Source organism: Myripristis murdjan, chromosome 9 (genome assembly GCF_902150065.1).
Source record: "Myripristis murdjan chromosome 9, fMyrMur1.1, whole genome shotgun sequence".
In the NCBI taxonomy this organism is placed as follows: Eukaryota; Metazoa; Chordata; class Actinopteri; order Holocentriformes; family Holocentridae; genus Myripristis; species Myripristis murdjan.
In genome coordinates, this window is record NC_043988.1 from 2,476,457 (window position 1) to 2,492,670 (window position 16,214).

At 40.2% G+C, this 16,214-nt stretch overlaps 1 protein-coding gene across 1 annotated transcript in view; it reads left to right on the plus strand.

Annotated features, from left to right (window-relative positions):
- The window catches only part of apba1a (amyloid beta (A4) precursor protein-binding, family A, member 1a), an 86,716-nt gene that overhangs the window by 55,198 nt on the left and 15,304 nt on the right, over positions 1 to 16,214 (plus strand). The window contains exons 5-7 of the mRNA XM_030059177.1: positions 11,223 to 11,321; positions 11,451 to 11,490; positions 13,733 to 13,878. Coding sequence (XP_029915037.1) covers positions 11,223 to 11,321; positions 11,451 to 11,490; positions 13,733 to 13,878 — 285 coding nt within the window. The remainder of the gene's footprint in view (positions 1 to 11,222; positions 11,322 to 11,450; positions 11,491 to 13,732; positions 13,879 to 16,214) is intronic.

Below are 16,214 nucleotides of genomic sequence, written 5' to 3' on the forward strand. Positions count from 1 at the left end.
TTTATTTATTAATTCTATTTTTGATTATGAAATTGACAGTTATTTTTATATGTTGTTTTAATCATTTATCTATCAAATCACACATTTTTTCTTTTTTTATGTTTTTTTTGGCATTTCTGCTTTATTTGATAGTGACAGTAGAGTGAGACAGGAAAGGCAGGTTAAAGGGCGTTGGTCTGGATTGGCACCCAGGCCGCTGTGGGTAGGACTTCTGGAGTAAGCGCTCTACCAGGCCCCCTGATTTGCCACATTTCTTGATTGATTCATTAATTGATTATTTATTTGATAAACTATATCGCTCAAATTTTTAAATTTCATTTATATCATTCATTAATTTGATTGAAGCTTTATTTAACCAGGAATTCACTTGAGATTCAAAAACATAAGAGCATCAAATAACATTAAGACCACACATAGGGACACCAGAGGCCTGTACCATAAAGCTGGATTTCAGCTTAGCGACGTAACTTCAGGGTTAACCCTGGGTTTTCTGTACCATAAAGGTGGTTTACTTTTTATCGGGGTACGTTGCCGTGGTAACATGCACTGAACAAGTAACCTGCTCCGGAGCAGGTTAAGTTCAGGATAACAGCTTAGCAGGTATAAAAGCCCCACCTACTGACCAATCAGCTGTCTTGGAAAATGGCCTGCGCTTTTGATGAGAACCCAGTGGATCTAGGTGCACAACCTTTTTTTCCAAGTTAGGCTGAGTATTTTTTCCCTTCCTTCTTCTTCTTTTATAAGAATCCTAATATCCTAATCCTAATATACTGCATCAGAAAACATCAGCTGAGCCCGCTCGAATACTACAACAAATATATTTATTGGTGTCAAGCAAGGTCATACTTTGGTGTGAAATCACTTGGATGCATACTGGTAGAATTAGCTGCTGCGCTGTGTGCACATGTGCTTTGCTGGAGGATTTGTTGTCATATTGCTGCATAGTTCTGTGCCAGTTATTGTCGATGATGATCAGATGTGCACTATGTCTGTGTGTGTGTGTGTGTGTGTGTGTGTGTGTGTGTGTGTGTGTGTGTGTGTGTGTGTGAGAGAGAGAAAGAGAGAGACATTGTGTCAGTGAATGTGTTGTGAGTATTGCCTTGGCTGCTGAATGCATTCAGTAACAGCTGTTATATTCAGTGATGCACACGACAGCGTAGGCCCACATTTAGACCTGAAGCAGTTACCTGGTTAAAGGCTTTATGTCTTTCATGCAGTTGTTGTCTGTGATGAGCTTCTGTGTGTATTCATTGCTTTATTTTATTCTCCGCACTTGAGTGTCCTTGACTCCTGAAGGCCCTTATGTCTTCATTTTTTTTCCCCAGCTTTTTAGAGACATCATTGAAAGACAAATCTTAATTTTAGCCCAGGACAATATACCTGTTTTATAATGTTTGTTGATGATAGATTAATTTATTGTAGCTTTTCCTTTGTAACACACCTGTTAGATAATATTAACTAAATACTTGGAGCAAGAAAAATTGATTTTGGCATTTGGCATTTTGAATTTGAGGTGACGTTAAAGCTAGCCCAGAGTTGTATCAATGATGGGGCCCTTCTGAAGGATATTGATGATGTGGGGGCCCCAACTACAAATACTTGGGGCCTACTCAGTGGATCAATGAGTAGTGTAGTTAAAGTCTACTGTTAATGTAAGGCTCAAATTATGGGCACTGTTCATGTTTAGGTGCTGTAAATGTTGGGTGCTTCCTGAAGGCTTTGGTTAGTACTAGAACGCTGAAGCAGGTCTTTACTCAGGGCTGCTGTTTTTTCAGTCCATTCTCCTTCCAAGGTTGTCAAATATAGCAGCTTGGTCATGCCCTTCGCCGTCTGATACCGATGCCAAAGGCACACAAAGGCATCCTATGACGTCAGTATGAGGTGCGGGGATGGTGATGTAGGATAAAGAGTGAGAAAGTCCGCAAAGGGAGCGAGAACTTTTGTGTGCAACTGACAGTCCATTTTCCATTTTGTTGCCCAAACCAAACCTTTCTCTAAAATTAACCGAGTGTTTTTTATGCATAAACCTAAACTTTCTGTAACCCTAACCAAGTGTTTTTGTTGTGTAAACCTAACCTCTTTATAATGACACGATAAAAGTGAGAAGGCCCAATGTGTCTCGTCCTGATGTTGAAGGGCGCCTTTGGCATTGGCATGAGACACGAACAGAGCTTGGCCAAGCTGCAGTATTTGACCTGGGGTAGAGAATGTGTTAGTATTTTCATTTTCAGAAAATGTGGAATTTTTTAATTTCACCATCATTTCATTGACTAGATGTTAGCCCAGTGAGAGGTTGTATAAGAATGACTATTCTGTTCATAGATTTCACACTCCTCACTGTTAATCTGCCATCCATATTACAGACAGCAAGGAATAATCAAATCTGAATAAACTGGGATCCCTGAGACTCCCTGAGACTGATGTGTATCACTTTGGGGGTCCTTGACACTAAAAAGGTTGAGAACCACTGATGTAGAAAATGGTAGCTTATACATATGTTCTTTACAGTAATTGTTATTTCTTCTGTTATACAGTCGTACAACATTGGCTGGCTAATATGGAGATCTGTATTTTCAGCCCACTGTTAAATTTAATGTTGAATAGCAAAGTATCCATGAAGACACACTCTTGTAGGCTACTAAAATGTATGACACCTTGAAAGAGCCAAGCTGGAGAACTTTCAACTATTTATGTTTTTTTTTAATCATTTGAACATTTTGAATCCACGATCCACACATATGGTTGTTTTTCCACATTGCATGGTGGGTAGCTTAATTGCTCAGCATAGTTAGCGCAGCTTTCCAGTATTAACACAGTCAGTAAAGTTGTTGTATTTACCAGCATACGCAATGGTAAAGAAGTCAGAGATAACTTCAAAAATACCACAATTGTCCTTTAATGTGAATTTGTATGTCTACCAAACACAAGAGACACAAGGGACGATTTTGGTGGTGCTTCTGATTTAACATGTAAAAGGTAAAGTTGGCCAATGAGCCAGTTTCCCAACAAGCTGGCATAGGCTTTATCTTATCCTATGATTATTTTACCAGCTACTGTCGTCAACCGATTAACAAATGTACTTTTTCTAAATCCTAATTGTTCAGTGTATCAGTGGCAGAATGATCAGTTCCCAGACAAAGTGATACATAACCTAACCAGGTCTATTCAGTTTGGGAGTGACAGATGCCTGTTATGTATAGAAACACAATCAGCTGTCCTCAGCCATGATGTCACTGGTAAAGCTAGTGGAGCCGATATGTTCCACTTTGGCTTCCAGAGGAGGCATGAAGTCATCTGAAAGCCCTCGACAGTATTGTTGTCTTGCTCAGATCACAATCAGAGCAGCATAGCCTTAATCCACCGCTTTCTCCTGCAGCTTTGGGTGGTTATTCTGAACATTTTGAAGGCCCACATATCCAAACATGCAGCCCCACCCCCCTTCACTTCCACAAGTTAATTCTTTCCACAGGTTATTTTTTTTCCTCCCCACACCCTCCCAATGATTTATTCAGTATGGGTGAGAGAGAGAGACGAAGGGTGAGAGAAGTTAAATAATTCAGTAGGGATCCAATAACTGGCGGAGAGAGGCCTGTTTTTCTGTGCTTGTCAGGACACACACTCACACACAAACAAACAAAATCAGTGGAACCAGAATGTAGCCTGGTTTGTGCTGGATAATATTTCCATGTCAATACGCTTGTTTGTTGTTTTTGTTTTTGTTTTAAAATAGAAGAATCACAGCAATATGTTAGTAATGATTTGACATAATCACCAGCATCACCTTTGACTTGATATTTGGAGTATGTGTCTGAATAATTCAAATTAATTGGACACATTGGCATCAAACAATGTCACTGACATCAGAGGCATGTCAACACCATAAATCCAGATCAACAAAAAGACAGACAGGCACACCCTGCTGATTCCATGGTGAAGCCTGATACCTGACTGTCACCTGAGTAGCTGACTGTATGTGCCTGAAGCCAGCTACTGCAGGGGCCCTGTTCACCACCACTGTCAACACTAGCTGCTGTTCAGCTTGGACACTCATTAGCTTCCTAAGCACTAACAGGTTCAAGTGAGACTTTGCCATTATTTGAGAGCTATGGAAAACTTTTGGATGTACCAGGTGGAGAAGCATGAGGAGGAACAAGCCAGGCAGCAGCAGCAGGAGCAGGAGCAGCAGCAGGCTGAGCAACATCATCCAGATGAGGTTTGGACAGTTTGCTATAACACTTCCCTTTATATATTGAAGGGACGGATAAATAGGAAAAAAATGGACAAAAAAGCCATAGCACTTCTAGTGTTATTTCATTTAATGTCATGGAAAACTATGAATTGTTTTATTGTTTTTTAATTTAAGTTTTCAGTCTTAACTAACACATTGATACCAAAAACATACCAAACAACAGCTGCAAAAATAATAACAATACTAATCAAAAACAATTAAAGAATTTAAAAAATAGTAATAAAAAGACAAAAATTACCTGCACTAAATGGGTAAAAAAGCTGTAGCACTTCCAGCAAGTTATGAATTGTTTTACTGTGTTTTCTATTGAGATTTTCAAGCTTAACTAACACATTGATGCCAAAAACATATTACAAAGACAACAGCAAAAAAAAAAAAGATGACATTCAAAAACAATTAAATAATAAAAATAGAAACATAATGACAAAAAGCTGCACTAACAGAAAAAGATCAATCAATAAATAGATCTAATAAGTAAATAGTAATCATATATCATCACGTTATCTTCAATACGAAATGATGACTTAATGAGGAATTATCCTGGGTAGAAGAGAGAATCATGCATATAAATGTAGAAAATTTGTCTCATACGATAGACTGTTCAAAAAAATGACAAAAGGAGTGCTGATTCTCAAAAAAAGACGTGCAGGTTTCCCACAGGAACTAAATTTGCTTCTCCATGTTGAGAATCAGTACAAAATTACATTTCCAAGTTTGTTAAATGAGCCGTGTGGCTGGAAGAGTGACATAAGCCACTGTATGCAGTTGTGCATTAGAAAGGGGTAGCGCATGGGGCAAAACAGCAGATAGCAAAGGCAATGTTAATGCCCTCAGAATAACAACTAAAGAAAAGCTCCCAGGACCCGTCACACATAATTGCTTCTCTGAGAACACAGTTATCAAGTTGAAGCCAGACATGGCTTCGCATGTCCTCATGAACTTGTTTGGCTCAGTCAGTGTCCTCAGGTAGCGTGCAGGGGATCCACAGCTCCTTAAAAAGTCTGAAAAAGTCATAAATGTGAAATGTCTTTATGTCTTAAATCCAGTTATTAGAGGTCTCATTTTCTCCACCGTAGAGTATGGTTTCTTTGTGCTGCATGTTCGCTCTAGGAACACAGAAAAGGGTTAGCAGTTACACATGTACTCTATATCCTTTGAACAGTTATTTTACAATTAAACAGATACTTTCGTGGTGTCCTTTTTCTTATACTACCTTTTATAGAGTCAGAACTTAGTTAATCATATTTCTTTCTTTCTTTCTTTCTTTCTTTCTTTCTTTCTTTCTTTCTTTCTAATTGGTTCATTCCAGGAAGCATTAACATCTTGAAAAGTCCTAAATGTGGCACTTATTGTCAGGGTTTTCATACATCCTGCAAGAAATTGAAAGTCTTGATTTTCAGTCAGTGAAAATGAGAAACATTGAGCCATTTGCAGTACACAGAATCTGATCATTTTACCTGGACCTTGTGCTATTTTGTGTGATATACCTCTATGTATAGTCCTAGCTTTTCACAGAAAGAAGGCTCAGTGGATTGTCAGAAGTAGAAAGATTATCTAAGAAAATTACAAAATTACAGATTCTTCTCCTGTTCATCACGAGTAATAGTGCCATCACATGATCATGTGTTTGCCACTCTGTGAAAAAAAAAATTCTACATGAAAGCAGTGCTCAGCCACATTGTTACGACAAATATTTCCTATTATGTACAGTAAGACTACCTTACTCCTAACACTAACTTTCATGCAAATGATCATGTTTCTCAGCTGGAGCCACGTTTGTCCTTAGTCATCACGTCACGATCCACACATCAACTAACTAAAGAGCTATTCAGTTTGATTCGGTAAAATGAAAAGGGCAGAAAGCCACAACACCTTGATGCACTGTTAACCCTCTGAAAGCAGCATGAAATTCCCTTCAGTTCTTGCAAAAATATTTCAAACCATGATTTTGCCCTATGAAGATGCACGTTTTTTTTGTTGTTTGTTTTTTGGAAACAGACAGACTGTCTACAGTACACACATTCAAGTTCTGTCTAAGTTTTTATTTTTTCATGGGTATGTGATAGGAACTCTGAAATAAATTTTTCCTTCATTTTTGATTAATTGGACCTGTGTGGTTTTCCTTTTCCTTTTGGACCATGACCCATCAGGAGAGAATCACTGTGTATAGCACATCAGGATGAAGATACATCCTGGAGCGTAATTTGCATTTGTATAGCATAATTAAGTCTATTACTATGAATGAAATTCCAGCATTAGCATGCTTATAGCATTATAGGGTGTTAAAGGATTAAGTGTCACAAAACAGTCTGTAAATAATGCTTTCAAATACTGTAACATGGCCTTTGATGGCATTTAATGTCTCTCTTTATTTACCTCTTTATTTTGCTCAGTGACTTTTGAACCTGCTTGTTCAGTTGTTTTCAATGTGGTTTTGTGGCTCGTGCCAACTCCAGACTGTATGTCCTGCTTACGCATTATAACATCACTAGGATTCAGTGAAAATAGCTGTTGAGACAGAGAGGAGACTAAAAAACTGGAGGTGCCTTTTCATCAGGACAGTTCCATGTCAATATTTAACTTTTTTATCAAGCCAAACCTGATCCTAACTATAACCCTTATTGCTGCAAAGTTAATTGTCATCTGATACTAAGTTGAGCCTGATAGGACATTAAGCATCTACACAGACTCAATTGACAGATCCTAAGTCCCGCCCCCCTTAGTTACTGTTGCTCAGCCACAGGGATGGTTCAGTGATAGGCTATGCCATTTGTTTGTTCTTGCAGTTTTAAACAACATACACATTATAGATGCACGTTTTCAGTATCTTCTGCTGAATCTAACCATGCTAGGATCATAGTAATTGCACTTCTCCAGCAGAAACTAGCTTTAAACAGTTCTTCCCTCTGTGTTCATTCATCCAGTTTTAATCAAACACACATAAACACAGGTCTACACGTTATATCAAAATGTTCATGTTCGATTTAAGTCCAGTTTTTACAGTATGTTTCTTGGAAGTCGTCATCATCACCCAGGCAATGCTAGGCTAAATTAACTGTCCAGCAAACCTATAGCTACACCCTCAGAAAGTAAAGCACATAATTTGAAGTTTCGGCACAACAGCTTGTCAGTGGGGTACAACCCCACAAGCTACAGCTTCTGTACCCTTGACATCAGGTACTTATTTGTGGCCTTGTGCTGTCTTGTTCCTATATTATCACTACAATATTGACCTGTTTTTCATATCCATGAATCTGTAAAACTTATTTCATTTCAAGGTGACTCAACCATAGCTAGTTAAAATCTACCTTCAATTAATATTTTGCCTAATTTATTTATTTATGTAGGTGTTTATTTATGTATTCATTCATTCATTCGTTCCATGTATTAGCAAACCTTTTACTGCTTGGGAACATTTATTTACCTTTTTGGCTATGAAAGAGGTACATTTAATTACCTTGAGGTCTAGTAATTAGCCCAAGGGGGAACATTTGTGTAGAATGTACATTGGGGGGCAGAAATGGACTCCTTCTGTACCCCTGTTTCTGAGAGTGTAGAAAAGCAGGGCTTCAGTCAGGGTCAAGTCACGTGAATTTAGCAGGTTTAACGCTTGCTTTGGTCAAAAAAGCAGCATCTTATGAATCCCACACAATAATTTAACTTCGACCAAACATAGTTGTCTCTGCTGCAGGGACCCCAGGCACAATGTTTCACGACTGACTTTTTTTTTTTTTTTTTTTTTTACGGCAACAGCATAAATCACTAAAAACACCTCAACATCAAGAGACAAACATATTGCTTTTACATTTACTAAGCTGTGATTGGCTGGTTTGCATTTAGGGGAGCGACTTAAGATCAGTCAGTTGTGAAACATCTTGATACTCAGTTGAACATTAACATTGGACAATCTAAATAAAGTGTGACCAAACTGGGTGCCATGTTGCTGTGAGTAGACCCAATACCCAATACTGGCTCCTCATCCTCAACCAAGCAGGCCCTTATATTTGTCCATTTACATTTTATCTCCTTTGTTACTTGAGGGGCTTGTCTCACAAAGCATTCAGCATGTGTTCATTGCAGGATTTATCAGTGAGCACGGTCACATGAAAGGCACAGGGTTTGTAACAAATGGCCAATTGCATTCAGCACAGACAGATCCAGAGCAGCTTATAAAGAGCTGATGTCATCCCTGCCTGGCTCTGGCTTACTTTTTTCCCAGTACATGTCAGATTACTTGATATAAGAGAACTTTAAAACCATACAGTTCATATTCTGTTATGGAGACAGAAGTAGTATTTGTTTTCTTGGGCTTTTTCTGTCTGATTTTTTTTTTTTTTTTTTTTGACTTAGCAAAATGTGATGGTATTAAAATAACCTCTCAATACTCCTATACCTTATTATGTTACCTCTGCCGTCTTCCACCCTGCTGATCTACATCTCTGGTTGTAGGCTACTGTGTATATTCCCCCAGTCCACTGCTGAAGAACGTGCACCGCTCTTTCTCCCGCATGGAGGTGATAGGTTGTGATGATTTGCCCATGAGTGGTGTTTTTTGTATTAAGGAGGTCAGCCTACCACCTCACTCTCCTCATTACAGCCTGTGTGTTTGCCTTATTGCTGTCAAAGTGATTTAGACTCCGAGCAAGGCAAGATGCAGTCTGTCTTGGGACTAGTAGATGGGTGTATGTATACTTTATGTGTGTATGTGTGTGTGTGTGCGTCAGGCGGCTATTGTTGTGATAGGCTATACCTGTGACCTGACTCGCTCCGCACTTCACCACAGACTAGAGTTCTCATATTCTGCCCGAACCCGACCCGACCCGACCCGACATTTTCAGGTCGGGTCGGGCCTAAATTTACGTGAATTGGGCGGGTCGGGTCGGGCTTCGGGTTCTGTGGGGGACTTTTTTTTTTTTTTTTTTTTTTTAAATAAAAAAATAGAATTATGTGTTCTGTTATTGATTATGACGTTTCATTTTTATGTGACTGGTGGTGGAGAGTGAGAGACTGGATTGGATTTGGAGGCTAAACTTTCAGTGACAGACAGACAACCAGCTGTGTGAGCGCAGCGCAGACAAGTGAGAGAGAGTTGCAGCAGTATCCCGCTGTGCTGGCAGACTCGGCAGCAGGGACGGTTTTTGCTATGGGCAGTGCAACTGCCCAGGGCGCAATCTACTTGGGGGCGCACGAGAAAAAAAAAAAAAATCTCCAGTTTTCTAGACTACAGTATTGACCCGCACATGCCGCGGCACCATCAGTCGGTATCAGGCGGGCCGGACGCGGCACCGTCAGATACCGCGCCCACCCGTCAGGTCTGCCGGATCTGACAGGTGAGCTGCCTCATGCTGGCCGGTGCCGCGGCCGGCTCGCCTGATACCGACTGATGGTGCCCCGGTGCCGCGGCCGACCGGCTCTGCTAAATAATGGCGAATTTGGCGATTTTTTTTTTCGGGCTTTATCGGGCTGTCGGGCCTAAAGTTCGGCTAATTAGTCGGGTCGGGTCGGGCCTCGGGCTGGCCCAGTCCGGCCCGGGTCGGGTCGGGTCTTAATTTTCAGGCCCGATGAGAACTCTACCACAGACTACCCCCCACCCCCGGCCCGGTTCATGACTGATTCCCGGCCTGAAAAGGGTTCCCAATCCAGCCCTGAGTACGGTGATGTCTTTTTTCCAGTCATGGTGTCTGGCACTGCTCATGTTAACTACCCAGTTCTTCTTCCATATATATAAATATTCCACACAAATCGAAAATGTAAAATGCATCAGTTCCTTGCCAGACACTGGGTGTTTAGAACAGCGAATGTAAAAGCTTTCATGAACTAGATTTTGTTTTAATCTCTAGTGTGTTGTTGCATCAGTAAGTGATGGAGTCGAAAGTTGCAAAACAAACATGTATTTATATGAATATGGCGAGGATTATCCTTTGAGGTAAAAACATTCATTAAAAATGGGGGCTTCACAGTAAAATTTATATTTGCTCGTAAAAATCAATAACTTTAACAGACGGTGAAAAAGAGAAAAAGAGAGATGCGAGGCAGGTAGGTAATGGAAAGACGGGAATGCGGAAGACGAATGTGAGGATAGATGCATGGATGGATGGATGGATGGACAGATGGATGGCAGGTAGCTCCAGCAACATTCCAGCAGCCAAGACTGGCCTCATTGTCCTGAGTGTGTGTTGCTGCTGCTCTCTTCCTCCTTGTCAATTGTGTAAACTTTCATTACGCCTTCACGCAGCGCATTTTAAATGCGAGGACAGGGGCTCATTTGATTGGTTAAATGTGAATCGGCTGTGTCAAACCCACTCCACGCCTTCTCTCCTCCCTTCCACCGGTAGGAGGGATGGCGGAGTACTTGCGCCACCGAGCATGGCGTGCTAAACTTGCAAAATCCACCTGGCCACACCCAGTTGGCGAAGCGCAGCTGTGCTACGCCCCGCCTCACCCAGTCTGCAAAACTAGAGCCCCATATCACGTGAGGAGCTGTCTCATGGGATTTCCCGTCAGCTGAAGCTAGCAGAAACATATTTTGCTGCCTGTGTCAGTAATTTCTCCCAAAATGAAGAGACGTTCACTTTCTTTTGTGCACTGGAGGATTTCTGGGCAGACAGCACTGGCTTTGTGGAAGAAATCTTCTCTTTGCATTTATTGTTCTCTGTGACAGAGTGCATCTCTGTTTCAAGTTGCATTCAGTGTATAGTCTTTCTTCTCTCAGCTTCCATGTTTGTCTGTGTCTTCTGTAAGAAAACCAAAATAATTGTAAACAAACAAACAAACACACAACTTTCAAAATAAAAGCCCACCCATGGCTCCTGGGTTTCAAAGAGTTTAAACACATAAATGGTTCCACGTTGTAGTTATCTCTGTTGCATCCCCACTTTGGATTTTCATACAAAATTTTGCTTAGTTCATTGTTATAGTTCAGCTTCAACTTATTCAATGTCTGCCCTTTCTTTCTCTCTCTCTATGTTACCAGTCTCCTGGTTCAGACTCATCCTCTCCTCCAGGAGCAGAGTCATCCACCAGACATCTGCTACAGGATGACAGCTTTGAATCCCCTCACTCCAATAAAGAGGTGTGTATACATTTAAATGTATACTGTACATTAACTGACATGCATTGCATCTGATTTTCACTTCTGTCTGTCACATTGAGATAATGTTTGAATAAATCCTAACAGTTTGTCCCTTCTATTTATCCATAGTCTAGGAGAAGTCTTGCATCCTTCCCTACATATGTAGAAGGTGAGTGCTTCATGTTGTAGCTGCAGGAGAGAGCAATGCACCAAATTTAATAAAACTGAATATTTGACATGTTTGCATGGTTTGTCGAAATTCACCATTCAAAGATTGTTTGCAAAATCTAGTGCAACTTCACCTAGAATGAAACTGTTGTCATTATCTACTCACCCTCCTGTTAGTTCCAACAACTGAGAAGTTGGTATGTAAGTATAACATGCAGGATACCTGGCACAGTGCTCTCCAAAACAATTGAAGTGAATTGCGACAGTGTGTTTAGAGTTCCGGGCAAATATGAACATCATAGTACTCCAAGTTGTATTATCCATATGCATGCATGGGTATATGAATCCAAGCAAGTGCACTGTGGTTCCAAAGTCCAGTATTCACCTCATTATCTCCTAGTTGCCAAACCCCCATTATAGATGGGAAGGCCTAGAAACTGGAATGTCACTAATAGCGCTTTCCCATTATGTGGTATCAACTCTACTCACCTTGACTTTACCCACTTTTTTGGTTTTCCATTGGCCAAAATTTGGTACTGGACGCTATTTTTGGTACCACCTCCATCAAGGTTCACCTCCATCAAGGAGCTGATACTAAAAGCTGATGTGAAACCATCGTGGACTATTGATCGGTCAGAAAGAAACTGAACCGCAAAGTCCTGCCAGTCACTGCTAGCAACCAGGAAAGACTCGAATATCTTAGTTAGACTATGATATTGTTCATGATGCAAGTAAGTTCATAAATAAGTTGAACAGCTTTGTTATGTAGATGTTAGGCTAACCATGCAAATCACTGGTATCATGCCTAAAGCCTTAATTAAGGATTTTATAGATTTTAAACCACATGAATTTCTGTTCCTCCAAACTTTAAAACTGGTTTAAATGAAGGCTTAAATTTAAACCTGTCTTTAACCCTCTGTTTAAACCTGCAAAATCATTGGCATGCTCCTTTAAACCTCTGCATGACAGTGCACTGTCAGTGTTTACTGTGTCGAGACTGACTCCCCAGTGATTCCTCAGTAGCACACAGCTTACTGAGCTACACTCCTGATTTGAATGCCACATCAGCATTTTCTAAATGTCAATGATTTCTGGAGCCGGCGTAGACTGACAAGCAGAAAGAGGCGAGGGGGGCTCTAGTAGTTCACCAGTCAAATCGCTTCAGTCATCTGTCTCTGTTTCTCCGTTTCACACACACACACACACACACACACACACACACACACACACACACACACACACACACACACACAGACAGACTCACCCAAGGCTTAGTCCCATATTAAATGGTCCACATGGAAACATTTTAAAGCTTTCAATTTTGAATTTCACAGTCTGCACAAACTCAGGTAGTAGTTCTCACTATTTGGATCACCATTTCTGTCCTATGTATTGGTAGTAAGCTACTATTGCTCAGTCAAAGAGGGATGGGTGTATTCTGTTAACTGGTTTATTCATGGTAACAGATTATCAAAGGCTTATGGAGGCATATTTAACTGAATAAGACCTTGAAGGACCATACCAGTGATTTTGCACAGTTAGCCTAATATCTACAAAATGTGTTTACTTGATGTTTCTGCTAATCTTAGCAGTCATATTTTAGAACTCAAATATAATTTTTCCTCCCTTTTATCCAGTCATTGGTTTCCATTCATTCCACCATGATATGAAAATGAACTTTCAGAGACTTCAGACTTTCTTCACACCAGTTTTCCATCGCCATGATAGTCGTCCACGTTAGTTTTTCTAAAAGCAGCAGCACTGCTGTGTTTTGATGACTTGAAATTGGGCGGAGTAAAACTATCTCTTTGCTGGAAAGTAGTCCTGTGTTTGCTTTACACATCTAGTTATCAGCTCTGTGGTTTATGAATAGTGACAACAGAACATCATAAGGCGGGTGTTTCAACCAAAAATTCAAATTTAAAAAATGGACAGATTTTGATTATATGCCGTGAAATCTTTAGTACCCCTACATGATTTGCAAAACAGTTTGTTTGTAAAAAGTGTAAAATGTGGCTATTATAGTAAATGGGCCAGAGATTCAAAATCACTTGTGTAGCCTTTGAACAAGAGCATGGACAACAGCCTGGTCATGCTTTGTATGTGCAGTCAATAAGGTTAAGAATACAGATGCAATCTACACAGCCAGATGTTCAGAATTAAACACAGGCAGTTTTTTCTCTTCTCTTCTCCTCTCTTCCTCTTCCTTCTATTCTTGCCTTCTTCTCATCATCCCCCCCAAGTTCCCGGCCCATGTGATCCAGAGGACCTGATCGATGGGATCATCTTTGCAGCCAACTACCTTGGCTCCACCCAGCTGCTGTCGGATAAAACACCGTCCAAGAACGTTCGCATGATGCAGGCACAAGAGGCTGTCAGCCGCATCAAGGTGAAAAACACACCCACACACCCACACACACACACACACACACACACACAGACACACATATACATACACTTTCTTCAAGTCAGCAAATTAAACATCTCTTTCTGCCAGCCTTCAGTCAGGTCCCTCTCACAGTTCAGCTCATACAGAATGCAGCAGCTCGGATTTTAACCGCTACCAAATGAAGAGATCATGTCTACTATCCCCTGCATATTATTATTATTATTATTATTATTATTATTGTTAGTTTAAATTAGGACATTTTTAATCAGTTGAATGAGCCTTAAAGGTTAGGTCACCTATTTTGAAAAGATATTAAAAATGGGTGAAGTCTCCCTTTAAGGCTGTTTGAGGAGAATTTGAAATGTACAGTATCTTGTGCTTTTCCGCTGGCCAAGCCCATGAGCTACAACGACTGCTGATTCTCAGTTTGACAGTCACTTTGCTTTCCGCTGCCTGGTGTAAAAATGGAATTTAAAAATTCTAATTCTAAATTTGTATGCACAAAACGCGGTTGCACTCCAGAGCAACATCAGTCACGATCCATGAGGTTCTGTGGATAATATATATACTATTGCTTGGTTGCAGCGTTTACTTGTGACAGCTTCACTTCCCCACACTCACATCCTGTCACATGACCAGGGTCTTCTTGTCATCACTCTGTTTGCATCAGCCCTCTAATCCCACCCTCCCAGCCACTTGTCCAGTCCATAGCTCATATGACTCAGCATTTTTCAGCCAGCAGTAAAAATGCCTCCTGCCTCAGGAGCTGCTCATAAACACACATGAACACACACACACACACACACACACACACAGTGAGATGATGTTTTGTATTGTCTATCACAGTGTCACTGCATCTAAAGACCCCCTGCTGAGGGGCCTTGTACACAGTCTGTCTCTACATCCCTTGTGCTCAGCATTGATAGAGCCGTATGGCTTGAATAATAAACCATAGATCACCAATGAAGGGACAGGAGCTGTAAATATCGACAGAACAGCCCTGAGGGAAGTGCCATCCTGTTTTCAAGTCGAAACGAAAAGTCAAGAAACGTTTCTGTAGGCTTTCAGCAGAGTGAGGAGAAAAATGTTTTAAATATTTAATGATTATGAATCTATGCAAACTTTCGACAGCGCTCTTCTGGAGTCTGCTGCTGTTCACTCAGGATAAAGCAAAACTTGCAAAGTGATGTAGTACAATAAGTGCTCTTGTGTGGTAAGAGCAAGAGAGACATCTGCTGGTATGGGAGGCCTCAGCAGCTGTTAATGTAACAATAATCCATCAAGCCATAAAGGCAAGAGAGGGCTGCGCTCCCTAGAATGACTGCAGGCTATTGTGTAGCATTTTTAGGGTCATTCTTTTTTTTTTTTTTTTTTTTTTTTTTTTTTTACATTGTGTGTGTGTGTGTGTGTGTGTGTGTGTGTGTGTGCGTGTGTACAGCTGTGTCTGCTATGACACACATAACTAAAAATTCAAACTGACAAAGTCACACAGAGACAAAAAAAAAGAGAGAAAGTAAAATGGAGGCTCCAGACTATGGTACCGTATATATATTTGGTGTCGTTTTTTTGTCTCTTACACTGAAAAGAAATAGATAGATTTTAATGTTCCCCTGAGTCATGAGAGCAGCAGAATGGGATATGAAAAGCAGTAAGACCGAAAGAATGGATGTAAGCTAATACAACAAATAAATGAAGGTACAGCATCTTCATCAGACAGAAATTATAGTTCTAATGAGAGGATCCGTGGTAGAGATAGATAGATAGATAGATAGATAGATACTTTATTCATCCCGAAGGAAATTCACAGTTTTTCAGCAGTATCCACAGATTACAAGATTAAATAAATAAAATATAAAGAATAAGATCTAAGTACAACACACTAGAGATCTAGGTACAACAGTGTGCAAAAAGCAATGTGCAAAAAAACCGTGAGCATAGGTGTATAAAATGTGCATAGATGTAGGTCAATGTGCAAATTTAGAAGAAATATACAGTATACACAGATGATAAACAGCAGTAAGCAATATAAACACTATAAACAAGGAATATAAAAAAATAGAAAGAGCATCATTGATTATTGCTGGACAATTGACAGATTAACTGTTGACAGGTTTTCAGATAAGCTGATATCGAGCATTTACTGCAGTTTTATTCAAATATGCAAATACAGGGTCCCCACTTTTCCTGGAAAACCTGGAAATGTCTAGCTTCCAGTGCTCATCCGTACCCAGCTGTCATGTTTATAACATATCAGTGTTTCCACATGTAACATGCATGGTAAAACAATGTATTGACAATGTGTAATGTCAATGTCGGTTTCACACAATTTTGAGTAA